This window comes from Hippoglossus hippoglossus, chromosome 5 (assembly GCF_009819705.1).
Source record: "Hippoglossus hippoglossus isolate fHipHip1 chromosome 5, fHipHip1.pri, whole genome shotgun sequence".
NCBI lineage: Eukaryota > Metazoa > Chordata > Actinopteri > Pleuronectiformes > Pleuronectidae > Hippoglossus > Hippoglossus hippoglossus.
This window is the reverse complement of record NC_047155.1, coordinates 26,249,560-26,268,870: the sequence shown is the minus strand read 5'-3', so window position 1 is coordinate 26,268,870 and position 19,311 is coordinate 26,249,560. Positions and strand designations below refer to the sequence as shown.

Below are 19,311 nucleotides of genomic sequence, written 5' to 3'. Positions count from 1 at the left end.
AATAAAAACTGAGCCGGGTAACTTTTGACCCGTGTTGTGTGTCAAAGGGTTTAATAAAGGGATTAATTGAGTCAAATGTATTCCATCCTTTTCTCGTGAAGGCAGCAGAGTTTCATTCCATTCGGCTCAACCCGGGTTCTACTCGGCTGCACTCGTGGGGGGGGAAGTAGGCGTGTCCGGCTGTGCTGCGTCTCAGGCCGCGGTACAATCGGATGATCCCGGGAGGGCGGAGCCAAGTAAGAGGAAGTGGTACAGGGGGTTGACTGCTCCCAAGATAAACCGGCGGCCAGCATCTCTACCGGCAGTGTTACCGTTCATCTTCTTCAGCCTCCTCTTCACCACCACCGCTGCACTTACCAAGATAAGAACCTGACAATCATTCACACGCACACGCACACTGAGGATTTAGCCGCTTGCAAACCGAGCGACACTTTGCATGCTGCGGTGTCTGGAAGTGAAGGAACCGGAGATTAACGATCCAGATACGCGGCTGCAGGATGGAGACTCAGATACATGTGCCCGTCGGCTCGCCGGTCATCAGGAAAATCCCCATCTTCGTGGACGAACACGACGTGGCGGGGGGAGCGATGGAGCTCATCAAAGAGCTGAGACCGGCGTGGGACTCCAGCCATGTCAAGACCAAGGTAAGGTTTACCGCCATGCTAGCTTAGCACCGTGTGGCCAGGCTCAGACTGACAGCCCTGCAGCGGTGTGAGGGAGCCGTGGAAACACGACACACCGGTGTGCTTCACTAACACACGACACTGGCAGACGTGCTCCCCCTCTCATTTATGAATGAGGACCTTCTTTCGGTGTTTAGTGGAACAATGTGGGCTAAGCTAGCAAGATGCTGCCGGTTGGAACTCCTAACTGTGCTAGCAAGCTAGTGCCGGTTAGTAGATTAGCGTCCAAGACACCAGGGGAATATTATATCTATTGGGCTAACGTCATTTCCCTTATCAGACAGCTTTATGTGACCAGAGTACGAAACGTGGAGCAGCCAATAGTCTGCATGAAGGCCAAGTCAGGCTGTCACCTGGTGTCAGTGTCAGCTGGTGGTGACATGGAGGTCGGTTTGGTTGGGAAACATGAGGATTGTTAATTTCTCATGGGAGAAGACACACCTAATGGAGGCTGTCACAGCTGGCTGACTCAGCCTCAGTGTTAAAAGTAATAGAAACATGAGATGCCATGGTGGCGTCTGGTCACTGCATACTGCCAAAAGACAATATTACCACACTTTATAAAGTATATAAAGTGTGGAAGGGTTGATTTTACTGCCCTGAAGTTCTCGACTGACACCTCATAGGGGTGTAACAGCTCAGTGACCTTTGAGATGCCCACGTAGTAATTGCAACACAAATCGACCTTACCTGTACATTTCAGCACAGCATGCAAACAATATTCTCTAAAATGAAGAAATAAACCCTCATGTTTTATAATCCGATTATTTTTGTCTTCGTTAGAATATTGTCATTCGGACAAACAGCAAATGCCCCAAAACGAACGCGATGACTGATGGTGTAGTTCAGTTGCATTGTACAAGGCAATATTATGTATATAGAGGAGACACAAGTTCATTTAAGGGAAAATGGCAAACATAAAGTTGACACAAGGACAAATATACAAATATGTCTGCTCTAGTTGTTCAGATAAGATAGACTATTAATCCTGAAGGAAATTCTTGTGTCGACTTGCTTCAAGATTACAGTAACAGTGCAATATACAATAGAGTACTACAATACACTATTAAGTGTAAAAATATAATTGAAAATAAAAATAGTAATATAAAGTGTCTTCGGAGTAGAACCAGTGCCTAACAGAAATAACAACAGATTAGACAGTAAACTAATGCTAAACTAAAGTGGCAATAGAAATTAGTTAATGGCAATGATAATAGGAGTAAGTTATATTGAAATATTATTGCACATTATATTAAAATAATAAAAGGATGTTGTTAGTTTTAATGCCTTTCAATTCCATAAAAGTTGTTAATGAATTCACAGTGACAGGAGCAGAAACCAGAGGGTCCAGAGGTAAATGAGAGGAACTGTTGCTCCTCTAGACTCGGTCCTTGTTGTCACAGCAAGCTTTCATGTTTCTGTTGCTTGTGGATGAAAGACACTGTAAAACCAGTCCTGCAGACAAAACCTGTGGGACGGAGCTTCATCCTGAAGTCAGAGATTTCAATGACAGACTCGGCTCTCACTGCTCGCACTCACAGCACTAATGTTGTGAAATTGTGTCACATGGAGTTTTTAGTCAGATCCAATGAGTTTGGTGTAATCGACATAGAAAGTTAAACTGCTGCTGCTGATAATATTAATAAAGTACTTAAAATAAAAGCAGGGCTGCAACAATTGATGTTTTACATAATACATATTTTCTTTAGCTCCATAACATCAGAAAATCATTAAAATAATTTATGTTCTGTAAAACCAACTGATATGGATTCTTTGGGGCCAATACTGGTAAAAACCTTTCCGATACTGTTATATCGGCCAATGTTTATCTAAAAAAGGGCAATGATTCTTAAGATGTCGTTATCAAATCCTTATGATAAACAAATGTATTGGCTTGTTGGGTGACAGTTTAACCAAACTTAAATTAAACTTTATTCTAAATCAAAGAAAAAGAAAAAAACACAAATATATTGAACTTTAGAATAATATAGAAAATATAAATATTTAAGCTAATGTAGTGTTTAGACATTTAAAAGCAGCAACTTCTCACATTTGAGAGGCTTAAATAATATCATATTGCAATATTCTATAAAATAAATGAAAGGATAAATTGTTCATCACATTAGTTGTCGATACATGTTCTGCCTTTTGGCCAACCAGTTAATCAACCCTTTTTACATTATGAAATGGTACAAAAACCTCACCTTAGATATTAGAATAAAAGTACAAATTTAAATCCATCATAATCCATCAATTTTCTATCCTGCTTATCCCTTTCTTAATGGTTGCTGGAGTCAATCCCATGCAGCCCACATTGTGCAAGAGGCAGGGTTTACCCCAGGCAGGTCACCAGCTCATCACAGGGCTGACATACAACCCAACAAACAACCTTTCAGTCTTACATTAATACCTACAGTCAGTCTTGAGTCTCCAATTAATATAACCCGCATGTGTTTGGACTATGGTAGGAAACCGGAGAACCAGGAGAAAACCCACTCAGACACAGGGAGAACATGCAAACTCCACACAGAAAGGACCCAGCTTTTTAAAATTTAGCAAAAAGGAGAAATTTAACACATTTCTTTAAATTAATATTAAGTCAGCAAATAAAAAAAAAAAGTACAGGTGTCATATCAAGTACTTCTTAATCTTTCCAAGATAACATATTATTCCAGGGTTGGCTCTCTGCTATTTGTTGCCTTCACCATGTCTGTTGAACATTTAGCTCTACCAGTTAATTAAAGAGCATGGGAATCATCAGTCTATGTCTATTAAGTCTGTTGCAGAACAATGGCATCAGTCTGTATTATCTGCCTGTTTGTGTCATTATCTTAGGTGCCAACAAGTTGTGAAGTCACAGTCCCCGTATATGTAAAGTGTGGTGTCTGAACTTTTTCTGTGGTACTGTTGGAACAAAATACACAAATTCTTAGCAAATAAAATTAAAACTCAATAGACTGGTTACTTGACTGGGTTTAGGTTTTGGATTTACCATTGTGTAGACTCTTTTCTTTTGAGGTTTTGTGGTATAGTTCATTCCATTCTGAATCTGATATTTGTAATAAAACAAGTTTGCCAGGTATAAAATATATAGTCCTGAACTTATTTCCATCATTGTTCGTGGTATTTTCATGCCCCACAAATGGAGACGTGCATTTCATTTCCGAGAGGTTTGAGAATATACATTGAAAATAGAAACAATTGTTTGAACAATTATAAAAAGCTCTAATACGTGATTCAGACAGGGTTAAAAGTTTTATTTTATGTAGTCTTGCATACATTTGACATATTTAGGTATGTGCAGATCAAACATTTTAGGGCCCTGGTCATGATAGGAGTCCTTTTTAATATTAGTCAACTGCCACAAAGGGGCATATTCTTATATTAACAAAACCAGAGTACATATGATGTTGACTTTTACACGAGTTACTTGACAAATGCTGAAGGTGGTGGTTTGGTAAATAGGTTGATGAGCCTGTCAGGCAAAGGAAATTGCATAGTTGATTCCTCGTAAAGGATCAAGTGACTCATGTCTCATTGTCAGATCAAAGTCAATGGAGTGACACCATTTACTGCTGTGACTCTCATGGTGCCACGATTTAACCCAGCTATGGCAACCGTGTGTTTACATCCTGCTGGCTAATCTCTGTGGATTGGACTACGCACCTGCCACCCAGAACGTGGCAGTGTTCACCTCGCTTGCTGAAAGGCCTGACTTCCAGGGCTTTTCTCAATGACCGTCACCCAAACAGCTTTTTCCCACCGGATGCTATTGTCCAGGTGTGGAATGGCAAAGCTGCATGACTGTCAATATATTCAAGTCACAGCAGATAATGGAGTGAGGACAATGTGAGATTAAGTTTAGTGTTGGTTATTTTGGATGAGTCAGGAAGGATGTTCTTGAGCAGCAGGACTGTTGTTTTGATGAAAGCGGGAAGCATTAAATGTGGTGGGGGAGCAGCAGGGCACTGTTGATAGAAACAGCTGCTTAGTCCCTCCACCTGGACAGGAAGACTTTTACTGTAAATACACAATGTCATTTCCAAACATCTCACACTCGCACAGAGGTTCTGAAAACAGACAGATTGTGCCAGTAGCAACAGAGCAGCAATCTCCTTTTACAACGTTCTCACGCTGAAGACAGACTGAGTCTTCTCTGCCAAAGGAAGCCAGTTCAGGGCCGTGCAATCAGACCACCGAACCTAGACTCACTGATGATGGGGGGGTGGGGGAATAAAACGTCAGACAGTATATGGATGAATGTTTACCTCTGTCTGGGTCCAAGCTTATCGCTGTCTGTCGATGTATTGATTGCCGGTCTTAGCGGCGTATTGTGTGGCGGGTAGACTGGATCAGTCATGTGGTAGCAAGGGCGTGTATGCTTGTGTATGTACGGTCATAACAGGGATGCCTGTGCGCCCATCTTTGTGGTTAGTCACGTGTGGAATGTCAGATATGCGTGAGTGAGCGTCTGGGCTGGGGGCACATGTGTATGTTGTTATTGTGTTTGCAGCAGTGGGTTGGGTTTGGCTCAAAGGCTTCCACTGGAGTGATGCTGCGATCCAGATATTTAAGGCCCTACTTCAGACGCAGGGGAGACTTTTCTTTGGGCAGCACCAACCTGCAGAAGATTCAATGTGCCTCCATTGTGCCAATGTAAAAAAAAAAAAAACAATTCACCAGAAGTTTAGGTTTGCAGGACTAATGGAAATAATAGAAATAATAATAAATAACTACAATAAACTAAATGGAAATTGAACTAGAAAATCTGACACAAGACCTTTTTTCGCTGCAGCTCATCTGTCATGCTGTTGGCGCTTATAAAAAAATGTCAGTGGTGTAACTAGTCAAACAACAGCTGAGACAACAAGAAAGTATTGGCTTGAGATGAGTTTTGGTCATATGTGAATAACTATGAAGTTAATATGAATAACTATGAAGTTAATATGAATAACTATGAAGTTAATATGAATAATAATGAATAATAAATAACTATCATATGACTCATTTTCTTCCCAGCTCTTCACTGATGGAACCACCAACAAGCTGGTGGGCTGCTATGTGGAGGACAGTCCGGACGATGTGGTGCTGGTGCGAGTATACGGCAACAAGACAGAGCTGATCGTGGACAGAGACAATGAGCTCAAAAGCTTTCAGGTAGTTTAAAAACAAATGGGTATGTGCTCTCTCCTTAAGCACCACAGATTTGTTCAATGTGCTGTGTTTTTTTTTGTGTGCCTCATGTTTAGGTGCTACATGCAAACGGTTGTGCGCCCCGCCTCTACTGCACCTTTCAGAACGGCATCTGCTATGAGTTCATGCAAGGGGACGCTCTTGGGACGCAGGATGTCCGGGATCCTTCCCTGCTCAGGTGTGGACATGGTAGAGTCATTGGCCTGCTCAGGATTTTGACGTAGCCCAGAGATGATACATTTATAAAATATTGGGAGGTAGAGTTTTGCTCAGAACCCTTTGTGGTTTGTTTTTTCCACATAGGATCTTAGACTATTTTACAATGCCTCAACATTGCAGGAGAGACCGAAGTGAAGCATACACAAATAAGTTACATGCAGATGAAACAAATAAACACACGGGCTGATCCCAAAAATATTTGTGCAAAAGAATTGCTGGCATCCTGGATTATAACAGAAATATGCCCAAAGCAGTCAATTGTAATACTTTTATTTGGTAATGCTCAATGTCCTTGGGGTTTTTTAACACATTATTTGTGTCAGCTCAGTGTGTATTACATGAAGTGTTGTTTTCATTAAACTTCTTTCCGGAACTCTGCAAGAGATTCTTGTCCTCGTCTAACCTTGTAGATAGCATTATCTTAACTCTGAAGCATGGCTGTCTGTCACTGGATCCTTGGAATTCTTTATAATCATGTAGAAAACAGTGTAGTCGTTCATGTTGAAAATCCCATTGTGATCTTTCTGTGTGTGTATATTTGTCTCCTCTCAGAATGATATCCAGGGAGATGGCTCGTATCCATGCAATCCACGCACACAACGGCTGCATCCCCAAACCCAACCTCTGGATCAAGATGAGAAAATACTTCTCTCTTGTGGCCACAGAGTTTACAGAGCAAGCCTCCAACATCAGGTCAGATCTGGAGTCCAGCCGAACCTTTTATGAGAGCCAATGTGCACCACGCAACCCTCAAAATGTTTTTATCAATTACCTGAACCCACCCCGACTCAAAAACCACCCCATGTATTATGAATTATAATCTGGTTGGAGAGAGAGGTGGGTTGATTTATAGCCCAATGACAAGACGCTCTCTGGCTTAGCAACATTAAGGCTAAACATGATGCAGATCTGTAGGAGCAGGTGTTACACAGGTACTCTCTCCATTCAAAAAAGATTATCTGAAGTTAACATATAATTGTCTAGTCGTCAAAACTAGCCAATCTCCCAAGTTTCCAAACCTAAGCTCGAATCATTCACTAATCACTATATTGTGAGCTCGCCATTTTGTAGCATTTTTTAATACCCTATATAGTGGACTTGTCTTATCCTACAGTGCATCGTCAAAAGTAGTGTACAACAGATGGTGACTAGCTGAGCCACATGAAGCATCATGCATTGCACTCCTATTAAGTGTAAAATAAACATTTAATTATCACATTGTCGCTCTAGGATGTCGTAATCCTGTCACAATGACCCAATTACAATGTAGGCTCAACATCGTGATGCCCGTCAGCCATCGTCGTCGGACGAACCCTAGTGATTTCGGACACAACCATTGTCTTTTGTTGGGGCTAATGTAGTTAGCATATTAGCATTTCAAACATAATGTTACATACATAAGTACAGACCTAGCAGAACTGCTAGTGTGGCTGTGTAGACTCATAGTCTTGTTATTTAGAAGTTAAAAGTGCTATATATATCAGCATGTGGTGGTGATGGTCACTTGCCAACAGCTTCTGTCATCATTTCATTTACAAGACAAAGGGATACAATACGCCCTCTGAGGATAGAAAGCTAACTTCAGAAGAAGCTAAGAAGTGATCGGAATAAAAGCAAGGGAAGAGTTGACATCAGCACTGCTTTCCACTGCTGGACACAGCTCTTTGTAAGTGAAGGAGTTAAGTGTAATGCTGACCACACAATGTTTCTGCCCAATTGATGAGTAAACAGCTGTAAATGATAATATTGTCTAATTAGGAAAAAAAACTAAAACCTACATAAGGTCTTCAGAGAAGTAATGTGGATTATAAAAATTAAATACAAACACCCTTTCATGTGTTGCAATCAATCTAAGGCCTGTTGATATAATGTGTAATAATGAAAGAAAGGAACGTTAGAGGTCAAGGCTATAGATTATCTGCTGATATGATAATCAGATCCTTCTCTGATCAGACACAGTAGAGTTAATGGGAGTTCACGCTGAAGATGGTTCACTTTGCATCTTGACACTGAACCTGTGGACAAAGGTGGACAGTTTCATAACCGGGCCAGCTGCCCAGTCACAGCTGATATCTTTGTTCTAATGGCTATTAGATTAAGTCCAGCATGTGGTTTATATAACTGTAACAGTAACAGGCGACTGGATTATGGAGTCTGAGGCATGCAGTGGGCCAGCAGATGTTTGCTTAACTCTGTGTATCGGGTCACTTTCCTCTCTTCCTTGGTAACACAGACAGCTCGAGTGCCCTGCTCCTGGACAGCAGACACTTGTTACAACACCGCCTGGATCACGGCGTATAAAACCCACATTTTAATGGGCATTCGCAAAGAACTGGCAGATGTCTGTGTGACGTGTGATATTCCAGTGTAATAGAAAGTTATTTCATTAGCGATGACATAAAACACTGGTTACATCCCACATATCAACATTATGATGTCTGTGCTAAATTTGTGTGAGGCAGGGAGTGAATAGATGAGACTCTGGAAGGAGCGGCAGGTAAAGGTGAGGCAGCGAGTCAGGAAGAATCTGTGTGTTTGTGGGGATTCTTCCTGATTTGGTATTCTCTCAGGTGGGATGTGCCATTTGCCCACAAGAGGAGTGGCAAGTATGGATTTCTTGTACCTGTATAAACGTAGTTAATAATTAATGGGTATGTTAGATCAGTAATGATATTGTTAAAAGATTGTCTTTACTGACAAATGGGTTCATATTTTATGTATCTTTATTTTTGTATGAAGATGTTGAGTATTTTGATCTTTGAACCCCTCCCCTTGTCACGCTTTGGTACGTGTGCCCAGGTATCGCTGAGAGAGACAGTGGTCTGAGAAGAGGATTTAAACTGATGCAGTCCTTGTTTCATGTTATATTATTACAGTGGAAACAATCTAATGAGACCTGCGGTGTCGTAATTTTCTTGGTGTGTGTCCTGAACTCACTACATGTCTCTTTTTTTGTTTGTCTTTTATTTCACTCCTTCAACAAACAATTGCTTATACTCTCTGAACCGAGGTTTTTACAGCAGGTGACAGTGGAAACTAGTGCTTTTGTCCACAGAGGTGCCGGAAATGAAAACTTCCTTGTAGGACCCTTTTAACCATAAAGTGAAGGCACATTTTCAGGGGTAGAGAGTAAGGGAGTCAGGCTAGTAGTAGTTATTATTAAGATTCGAGAAAGTCTCCAGGAAACTAATTTAAGTCTATGTAATGTCTTGTGTGTGCGCTTGTTTTCCCAGCCTCCCCCTCTGTTGTCTCTCGTCTCCTGCTATCAGGCTGACTGTGACCGTGGATTAAATCTCATAAGCACATTACAGTTAGCACAGGGGTCTCTGCTCAGTACTCCGGTCTGGTTGGCTAAGACACGTTGACTTAACCCTTTCTCCACTAGCCAATAATACCACTGTCAGACAGACACAGGTGATCTGAATGGGTCAGCGTGTCGCCCAACTTTGGCTGAACGTTGGTTGGATGTATCAACGTTCAGTCGGCCTGTGTCATATGCACCCAGTTGGAAAAGGTCAAATATTTTAATACATGGTGATAAGTGAATACCATACAGTGATAGATTAGATCACATGTCAAACATTTATGGAACATGATACTGTGTCCATATTGATTTAGGAGCTGGAGCTCTATGTGTATCCACTGGGAGCCTGTTTCTCTGTCACTTTGATCCCAGGAGAACAGCTGGGCAGTGCCACGCTGAGCCTGTGCATTGTTAGTGCATGTCGATCTCAGCTGTTTTCACATCCCACACAGTTTGTTCCTGCTCAGTAATGATACCAAAACAATGAAAGGTTGTTTATTTATATCCACAATACCTACGTAGTAAAACAGTTCCTGTCACTTTCCCTTACCATGCACACAGGGCCCAGTGTTGTGTTTGCAGTACCTGAAGTGTGCTGACATTTTCTTCTCTCTTCATCTGTCTCTGTGTTCGCTGCCCAGGATCCAGCAGGAGGTGCCCAGCAAGGCCGTTTTGGAGCAGGAGATGGTTTGGATGAAGGAGCATCTATCCACACTTGGCTCCCCTGTAGTGCTCTGCCACAATGACCTGCTCTGCAAGAACATCATCCACAACAACAAAGAGGGTGGGTACCCTCTAGTAAATCCCAGCATCACCCATTTATTCATCAACTAACAACCAGAGTGATCTCATCACACTGCAGCACTAAACGTCATACAGATACTGTATATGTGATGTGGAGTGATGTTACATTACATTACATATAATTTAGCTGACACTTTTATCCAAAGCGACTTACAATAAGTGTATTCAACCATGAGGGTACAAACCCAGAACAGAAAGAATCATGTAAGTACATAAGCTTAAAAAAAGCCAAACTACAAAGTGCTACATGCAAGTGCAACATATAAGTGCAACTAAACCCAGCTTTCTCAACTTTTTGAGATTTGACGATGGTTATTAGACCATCATCTTCTTAACCAAGGTGTAGTCAGAGGGACATGTGTTTTTAGCATGCAGCCTCTGGATGAACTGCAGAGGTCGGATGGCACTAGCAGGCAGACCAGACAGGAGGGAGTTGCAGTAGTCTAGGCGTGAGATGACCAGAGCCTGGACCAGAACCTGCGCCACCTTCTGAGTGAGAACGGGACGTATTCCTCCTGATATTGTGCAGCATGTATCTACACGATCTGGTTGTTGCAGCAATGTTGGCAGTGAGGGAGAGTTGACTGTCAATTGTCACACCCAGGTTCCCTGCGGTCTGGGTGGGGGCTACCAACGAGTAGTCGATGGTGATAGTAAGGTCGTGGGTGGGAGAGCCTTTCCCTGGAAGGAAAAGTAGCTTGGTATTGTCAAGGTGGATTTTTAAATGGTGTGCGGACATCCACTGAGAGATGTCAGTCAGACAGGGAGAGATTTGTGCTGCTACCTGTGTTTCAGATTGGGGAAAAGAGAGAATAAGTTGGATGTCATCTGCGTAGCTGTGGTAGGTAAAGCCATGTGAGTGAATTACAGAGCCGTGAGAGTAGGTGGGCAGAGAAAAAAGGAGGGGACCCAGGACGGAACCTTGATGGACCCCAGTAGTGAGAGGACAAGGTTCTGACACAGGTCCTCTCCAAGTTACCCAGAAGGTACGGCCTTTGAGGTAGAATGTGAGCAGGGAGAGAGCAGAGCCTGAGACACCCAGGTCCTGAAGGGAGGAAATAAGGATCTGGTGCTTCACTGTGTCAAATGCAGCAGGAAGGTCTAGAAGGATGAGGACAGACGAGAGAGACTGCTCAAGCAGTGTGAAGTTGCTCAGTGACAGCAAGGAGGGCAGTCTCAGTTGAGTGGCCTGCCTTGAAACCAGACTGGTGAGGATCAAGAAGGTTGTTATGGTGAAGATAGGAGGAGAGTTGATTAACGATCGTACACTCAAGTGCGTTGGAGAGAAAAGGAAGAAGAGAGACAGGTCTGTAGTTGTTTACTTCAGATAGGTTGAGGGTGGGTTTCTTGAGGAGGGGGTTAACTCTTGCCTCTCTAAGAGAGTTAGGGAAACAGCCAGTTGATAGGGAAGTGTTTATAAGACGGGTGGGAAAAGGAAGAAGGTCAGTAGCAATAGACTGGTGATCTAGATGTGGTTGATGGAAAGCTACTTTCAGAATGTTGGTTTGGAGAATGGGGAACACATTGAGTCGGACAACCACGGAGCTGGGGGGGACTTGCGCACCTGCCGTGAAGTAAGAGGACAGGAGGAAGCGAATGTTGCGACAGACAGGTACAGAATCTGTTGGTGAGATAGGGTTGTCAGATTGGGAGAGAGTAAGAGATGATGTTGTACATATTTTTAGATATGGGCTGCAACATAGGATTATTTTCCAGATGGATAAAATGCCCATCACAGTTTCCCAGAACAGTCCGAAAAACCCAGGGCTGTTGACTTTGCAATGAAAGAAGATTATTCGACTCGCAAATATTCACATTATGAAGCTGAAACAAAGGAATTAGTGTCAAAAATGTGTGCTTGCTTTACAATTCCCACAATTTATAAGGCATCAAAGTTATGTCCTGCCTTCTGCGTGCTCTACCTAGTAGCATGAATAATCTGGAAAGTCTCCTGTTGTTGTTATTAGTGTCTGACTCGGACAATCTCCTGCTGCGTTCTTCATACATGAAATGCAAGCTCCGCAAAATGTTCTGACCCCTTTCTCTAGACATTTTCTGGAGTTATTGTCTAAAAACTCGGCTATAGTCGAAAACTGTTGCACAGAAAAGGGCCTCTCTGACAATGTCTGAGTTGTTAGAACATCCATTAACACCACAGGGTGCCACTCTGCCCTCATCGGAACATCAACGGTCAATTGAGTTCTGAAGTCAGGCTTTCCATTTTTCCTAACTAGGTTTAAAGATGCACCAGGCTGCTTTTTGGGAGTGGAGATACCAAGGTACTTTTTTCAGCACCTAAATCTAAATACATTTCATGTGTTTTCAGGTCATGTTCGGTTCATTGACTATGAGTACTCCAGCTACAACTACCAGGCCTTCGACATCGGCAACCACTTCAATGAGTTTGCAGGTTTGTTGAACCACAGCGTGATTTGTCTGTGAGGGTAAATCTTAAATCCATGTACTGTAGTATAGCTTCTTATACAACTGTGTGTGATCAGGTATGGCTGAGTTGGACTATGGGCTGTACCCCAGTCGGGAAATGCAAATGGACTGGCTCAAAATTTACCTGCAGGCCTACAAACTCTTCACCAAGAACACAGAGGATGTCAGCCCGCGGGAGCTGGAGACACTCTATGTACAGGTCAACAAGTTTGCTCTGGTGAGGAAGAAAATGTTGTCAAACACACACTCACACGCCCTGTGTCTCACATGACTTGACCTCACCTGATATCTGATTTGTCTCCCCCAAGGCTTCTCACTTCTTTTGGGGCTTCTGGGCACTCATCCAGGCAAAATACTCCTCCATCGATTTTGACTTCCTCGGGTAAGTGTGTGTGTGTGTGTGTGTGTGTGTGTGTGTGTGTGACTTTGTGTGGTGCCCCCCTTTGTAGAATATTGCTTATCAAGTTACATTTTTGACTGTGTGGGTTAAACAGAAATGAATGAAAGGCTGAAACTTAAAAACCTATAGTCTGCATGCCTCTCATTTCATTTGTAAGCGTCCATTCCGCTTAACATCTCCTGCCTACACACCTGTAACACTAACAGACACCAAGGGTGCAGTCGTATTGTCCATTTCATGATGTTTCTGTTTCTAAGTCCTTACGACTTCTCACTCATATCTTTCCTTGACCTCCGGACGTTTTAAATCAGGATCAAGGAATAGTGGTTTGGAAAGGAGATTAAGTGGACTTTCGACCCAGCCCAGGTTTGCCTCCACTAGTGGTTTACAGAGAGGAGGTTCATGGACTACAAACAAATCACTCTAGGGCTGGGAATCTCTGCACCTATTTGATCCGATTCAGAGGGCTACAATTCTATTTCTATACATGAATAATTTTCTATCACTGTATGACTGCTAGAGGTGTGCATCTTCACTAGCTTCATGATTGGTGCTTTAAAAAAGTATTTTTTACTGTTACTACAAGTGTGCTGTAATTTACAAAATAACGGTTTTAACTCAAATATCTCAGTCTATAACAGCGGTCAGTGCTCTCCACGCTGATTTGACATTCATTCAGTTAAGACCTGTGTGCTGCATCTTTAGCCTCTACTGCATAAGGGTGGCCCTGCCTGGCCCCCCTGGTGCAGTACTCCGATGGTCAACAAGTGACTCTGCTCCTCCGCTCTTTTCTAATTACTCGCACTTAGAGCTGATCTTTATAAAAACCTTCTGTATTAATATTTATGTTCCTGGATAAACGGGGTGTGGCTTCTTAGTCTCTGGGTGAGTGAGTGAGAAAATATTTTAAGCTAATTATTAAATTACTATATCTTGAATGCATTAAAACGAAAAGAGTATTGACAGTTTGGTGATTTGCTGTAACCACAACTGGACCAATGAAGGAGAGACAGCTAATGCTAGATAGTTATCCTCCTTTATATAATGTAAGACAAACACAACAATGAATGTATGAGACCTACAAGTGAATCAGCAGATGTTAAAATGACATGAATGAGAGTAAAGTCTGCTTTGATTCAGCAAGCTAAACTAACTATAATCAGTTTTCCTTGTGGGAGCTAGTAAGTTTCATGTGCATGTTTGTATTCCACCATTATAGGTGGAAAACAGTTGCAGCTAGTGATAAAATGTATTGGACAAACAAACTTAAGCTAGACTCAACAAAACAGAACAACACACAACATGCCAATCCTGTAGCCTTCAGCGCTGCAAACATGTAGCCTCATTGTGTTGTCTAAGTGACTGTGGGAACTTTCATGCCGTTTGCATTTTTCAGAGAGATGTTTTAGGTCTCGCACCCCGTCGTTGTCCACAGTACCTCCGTGCCAAGACTTTAAAACAGAAAAACAGGGGAAGCAATAAAAGACATTACTAACACCACATCCAGTTAGTCAACTCTGTTTCTCATAACAAGAGGAGAGAAGCCCCTGGTGTACGCTCGTCCTCGATCACTTGCCGGCTGCTGAATCTGTAAATCGGTCGGTTCGTACCGAGCTCCTTTATCCTGTTTTTTTCCTTATGAAAGAGTGTTTTTGTAGCGAAATTACCGGATTTGCAGCAATTCCACCTGAAGTTGCCAAAACTTTGCCGGTCAGCTCGCAGCAGAAGTAACTCAGTGACGGTCGACCAATCACATTAGATGTAAAGAAAAGTAAATCAATACCAATTCGCTGTAAATAAAAGTGAGAGTGCAGAGAGCTGCGTCCTGTGGAAAATCTGCAACAACCAATTAAAAAGCAGCCTCAGGTCCCTCGGTTGCCAAAACCTTTAGAACTTACATTCACTCTAATTTGGCCGGTGCCCCACACCAGGAAGTATGTATTTAGACAGAAATTAAACAAATACAATTTGAAAACATCTTATATTGAAAACTCACAGGTGCTCACAGTCTACCATGAGCATTGTTCTAGTAAAATATTATTATATAATTAAATTAAATTAAAAATGTTTATATACATTTTCTTTCTCAGGATGTTGGAGGGGGCGTCGCTCCATATTGACAGGCCCCCACTGGTAGAAACTAGCATGCTAGGCTAACTAGTTTCTACTTAGGGAAAAATTTAGATGAGCGATCTGTCCTTACAAATTGTTGTTTGTAATCAATGGACAAAGAAATCTGTAATGGTAATGAACCAAAAGCAAATATAAATTTTGTAATAACATTTGAAGGCTTTACCTTTTTTAAACATATTTTAACCTGTTTTGAAGGATGGGAAATTTTGCACAGCAGTGGGGGATTAGAATTTTTATTTTCACTTCTCTACTGGACTGATCCCTCCTATATGTTTGTTGCAGGTACGCTGTGCTTCGCTTCAACCAGTACTTCAAGACCAAACCTGCGGTGATGGCCATGCAGATCCCAGAATGAGAGGAGATGAGAGGATGAGGCGAGAAGACAAGCAAGAGGGTGTAACAGGTTTTATGGTGGGAACTCTTCTCAGTGAGCCAGTTGCCAATGAAGCACTGCTTGGTCTACCTGGCATCCTTTTTCTGCAACAAGCACAGTTGCTCTTTTATTCCTCCAGACTTGGCTCCACATCTGTCACAACTCTAGCTCAACAACTATAAAACTTCCATTAGTTCATTGTGTGTATGTTCTTAATTTATCTCTATAAACCTGACGCCTTGCTTTCCCTCAGCAGCTGAACCAGTCCTAGTGAGCACAGCAGTCTGAGTTTGGGTAGAGATCGCTGCTTTACTGTCCTTCACACCAGGGCCAAATTTTTCCACATCGCTGGTAATGAAGGTCAAAAGCGGGATGACACTGTATGGACAGTTAGTTTGTCCTGTTCTGTGCATTGTATCTGTGGCTCAATGCCACGTCCTCATTACAGTTAGAAACTGGCTACAGATGCTTTTCACTTGGGATTCCTCAAATTCTGCATATGGTGTGCAGTGAGAACATTCCTCCTTTTAACAATTCTAATCTACCTGATCCGTCATTCGCATTTCTCAGTTTTTGGTGCTAAGTGCTTGTTGCTGTGATATTTCTGCACTGTACTTCCCAGAGTCCGCCTGTGCATCTATTGCTTTGAGTGGCACTGTGCCGTCTCCTTTCCTCTGATTGATGCAGTTTGAGCTTCTGTCGGTTCCTCCTCTAACTATTGGGCAAGCTGTTGCTGTTGCTGGTGCTGAAGTATGAAAAAGACTTTTCTTTGAGCTCGTGGACTTTTCTCCTGGAAAGACCAACCTGACACTTTAACGTGTGTGGAGCGACAAAAGGAAAAGCTTCTCAATGACTGGCAGTAGGTTGAATCACTATTGTGTTCTAGCAGTCAGTGATAGAGAGAATGTAAATGTGCTTTTTGTTATGTTTGTAGATTATTTAACATCTCAGGTCAACTTCTGTTCACTTTGGGTTGTTTTAGTTGGGGCAGGGGAGCAGCAGCAGATATGAATGAGACTCGTGTGAAGGCCACTTTAATCTCTGTCCATTTCTGTCCTCAAACCATTTTTCCACCTCCTTGACTTTTATGGTTAAAGCGACATGCTCTGTTAAACTTTCCAGACCTCTTGGAAAATCCTCCCTCCTAATGCTTTACTGCTCCTCAGTTTACCATCTTTATTCTCCTCCCACCACAGTCAGGTTTCATCCCTCATTTTGCCCACAGATGTTGAGAGAGTAACGCCTGTTCCACTGGACAACTTAACATCAGAGACTACTCTCAGCTCCACTCTGTAATCCAGTCACATCACAGACCTACAGCCAAATTTGTCTTGCATAATTACACATTGCGTAATTTGTGTGGAGGGTCAAATTGAATGTAGCTTTAAGAAGGAGCCAGGAATGAGTTTTCTGGGGCTCACTGTCCATCATGAGATCACCTCTGTCCATTCCAGAGAGGAGTAAATCAACACTTAAACAAAGCTTGAACCCTTAAAGTGGGACTCCAATATGAAATAAATGGTGATGAAAACGTTTTGTTGGTCCACAGCATGAAATCATAAGATTGACTCAAGTGATGTCACTCGAGTCAGCAATGGTGTGGTCTGGAGACTTCAAATAATACAAAAGTCTACAGATGGGGAGTTTGAAATAAGGGAGTTTACAGAGTAGTGATGTAGCACATAACATGAGAGGAGTAATAGCTCCTGGACTATGGATTGTATGTATGTCATGCACAATGAACACATTTGATCAAGGATGTGGATGTTCAGATTTCCAAATTTGACTTCACTCTGCAAATGTGACGCTCTAGTTACCTGCTCCTCATCTCTGCTTGAGGCTGTGGTTTGATTCCCTTTGGGGCTCTTCGCACCATGTCCACTCTTAGTATTGCATGTAGGGGGGGACCCAAGAGACAGATTTATAATAAAATTTGAATCAAAAATGAATCAGCCGAAATATCCGGACTTTACTCTAGTATGTGTTAAAACTACCAAAGCACTGAATTTACATTTCCCTCAATGCAACTTGTTAACATATGTTGTCAGACCTTCCCTGATTGGTGGATGCCTATGTCTTGCAAACTTGACATTCCTAGGTTGCAATGCAGGATTTCTATTTGTAGATTGGTGTCTCCAGTTCCAGGCTGAAATGACTCAATTGATATCACCTGCGTCAAACTAATGATCATGTTTACTATCGCTTATTGTTTTGATTATTCATTAGTCTATGAACTGTCAACATTTGTTAAAGAATGCTTCCCAGAGTGGTCTCTAATTGTCTTGGTTATGACAATTTAGCATTTATTCTATTTTAAATCTCAGTGCCACACACGCACTTCCATAACCAACAGGACAGGATTCAGTCCTCCTTCCCATCATTGACGTAATCACTGATCTATCCGGTCCGGCGACTGGTAAATACATACCTCAATCTCTGAAGCTGTTCATTCAAGCTGGGCTCCAGAAAAGAGGAGGGACTTCTCTATCACACACACACAAATTGACCCCCCCAGGGGGGGTGACACTGAACTCTAACATTTGTCCCCCACACAAGATCTCATGTAACTGACGGGTTTAATAATTTCCCAGGTGAGCGGCAGCCTTTTAAACAACAGAACAGACAGAGACTAACTGACGATATTGGTTTTCAGTCATAAGTGTTTTTAGAGGGGTCACATTTATGTCTGAAATGTGTCCATGGATCTTAGACTCAGAAGTGATGATAAGAGCTGTCTGAATGTGAATTATAACTCATTTTAGGGCTCTGTGAGGCTAAATTAATTTAAGAGGTTACTTAGTGGAAGATGAACTGATATGAAGGCAATTTTTGGGAGCAAAAACCAACCAACAGAATTTTCCTGAAATTAGTTTTTATAAAAAATAAGTGCAATCATCCACAACAATGGTTAATTTTTAGGGTGAGAATAATCGAGAGGCTCTTATTTTAGGGAACTAATAGTGGAGTAATCTGCTTAGTAGATTTGCAGACAAAGGCCAAATTAGTGAGCTTGCTGCTTGAATGCACAATCCTAATATCCTTATCGGAATTTAGCCTAGATGAAGAGGGCATTTACACTCCATGAGCTTCTCCATTCACCTAATGAAGGATACTGACCCTGAGTGGACCTCATCTGTTGACACAGTTTAGGTTCGGGTTTATTATATTTCCTCTGAAACGACATCACTATTTCTTGATGTTGTCTGGACACTAGTGTTAAAGGCTGTAGGGTTGAACTGAAAACATTCCACAGAGGAGTGCGCTAATTTTTGCTCACCTTACCCACCATGTAGTGTGGAACCACAATGTTTGTCACCAACTGTTTATGTTACTGAAATTGGTTCAGTCCCGTGTCTGTTTCATATGGATGTCAACATGCATCTCATATTAGGTTTCTAAAACACTGAAGAACCCTTTGACTGAATGAAAAGCAGACACATGTAACTTTACAGTATATTGAGTTAAACATCATCAAAAATCAAAACACAATTCTGAAAATCACTATCACTCTCAAAATGATTGTCAGGTATTTAAAGAGTAACCTAATAGCAGGCTTAAAAAGCAGTGTTTTTAAATGCCAGTTTCAAGTTGTTGTATCAGTACCCACACCCAAGAGTGATGTCTCAGAGTACAGACACTGCAGCAAAGTGAGAATTCTAACTGCTTTTTTAGTAAGTGTTTAGTTTCTCTTTAAATACACAAACTACATCTATGTTACATATTAGACATAACTTCAAGTCCAAAGTACACTTACTAT

The 19,311-nt window shown here is 41.9% G+C and overlaps 1 protein-coding gene across 1 annotated transcript; it reads left to right on the top strand.

Moving 5' to 3' along the window:
• Positions 1–225: 225 nt before the first annotated feature.
• Positions 226–17,534, top strand: etnk2 (ethanolamine kinase 2). The gene is made up of 9 exons (XM_034584304.1): positions 226–644; positions 5,703–5,840; positions 5,933–6,054; positions 6,648–6,788; positions 10,041–10,183; positions 12,530–12,613; positions 12,705–12,865; positions 12,957–13,030; positions 15,464–17,534. Exons 1-9 carry the CDS (start codon positions 498–500, stop codon positions 15,534–15,536), a joined length of 1,083 nt encoding a protein of 360 aa, XP_034440195.1. The 5' UTR covers positions 226–497; the 3' UTR covers positions 15,537–17,534.
• The last annotated feature ends 1,777 nt before the right edge of the window (positions 17,535–19,311 follow it).

Excerpts from the sequence above, each read along its gene's own strand:
- etnk2 (XM_034584304.1), top strand. The coding sequence starts at position 498 with ATGGAGACTCAGATACATGTGCCCGTCGGCTCGCCGGTCATCAGGAAA. Across the intron at positions 6,055-6,647 it reads CGGGATCCTTCCCTGCTCAG|AATGATATCCAGGGAGATGG; the intron begins GTGTGGACATGG and ends GTCTCCTCTCAG. Across the intron at positions 12,866-12,956 it reads AGGTCAACAAGTTTGCTCTG|GCTTCTCACTTCTTTTGGGG; the intron begins GTGAGGAAGAAA and ends GTCTCCCCCAAG.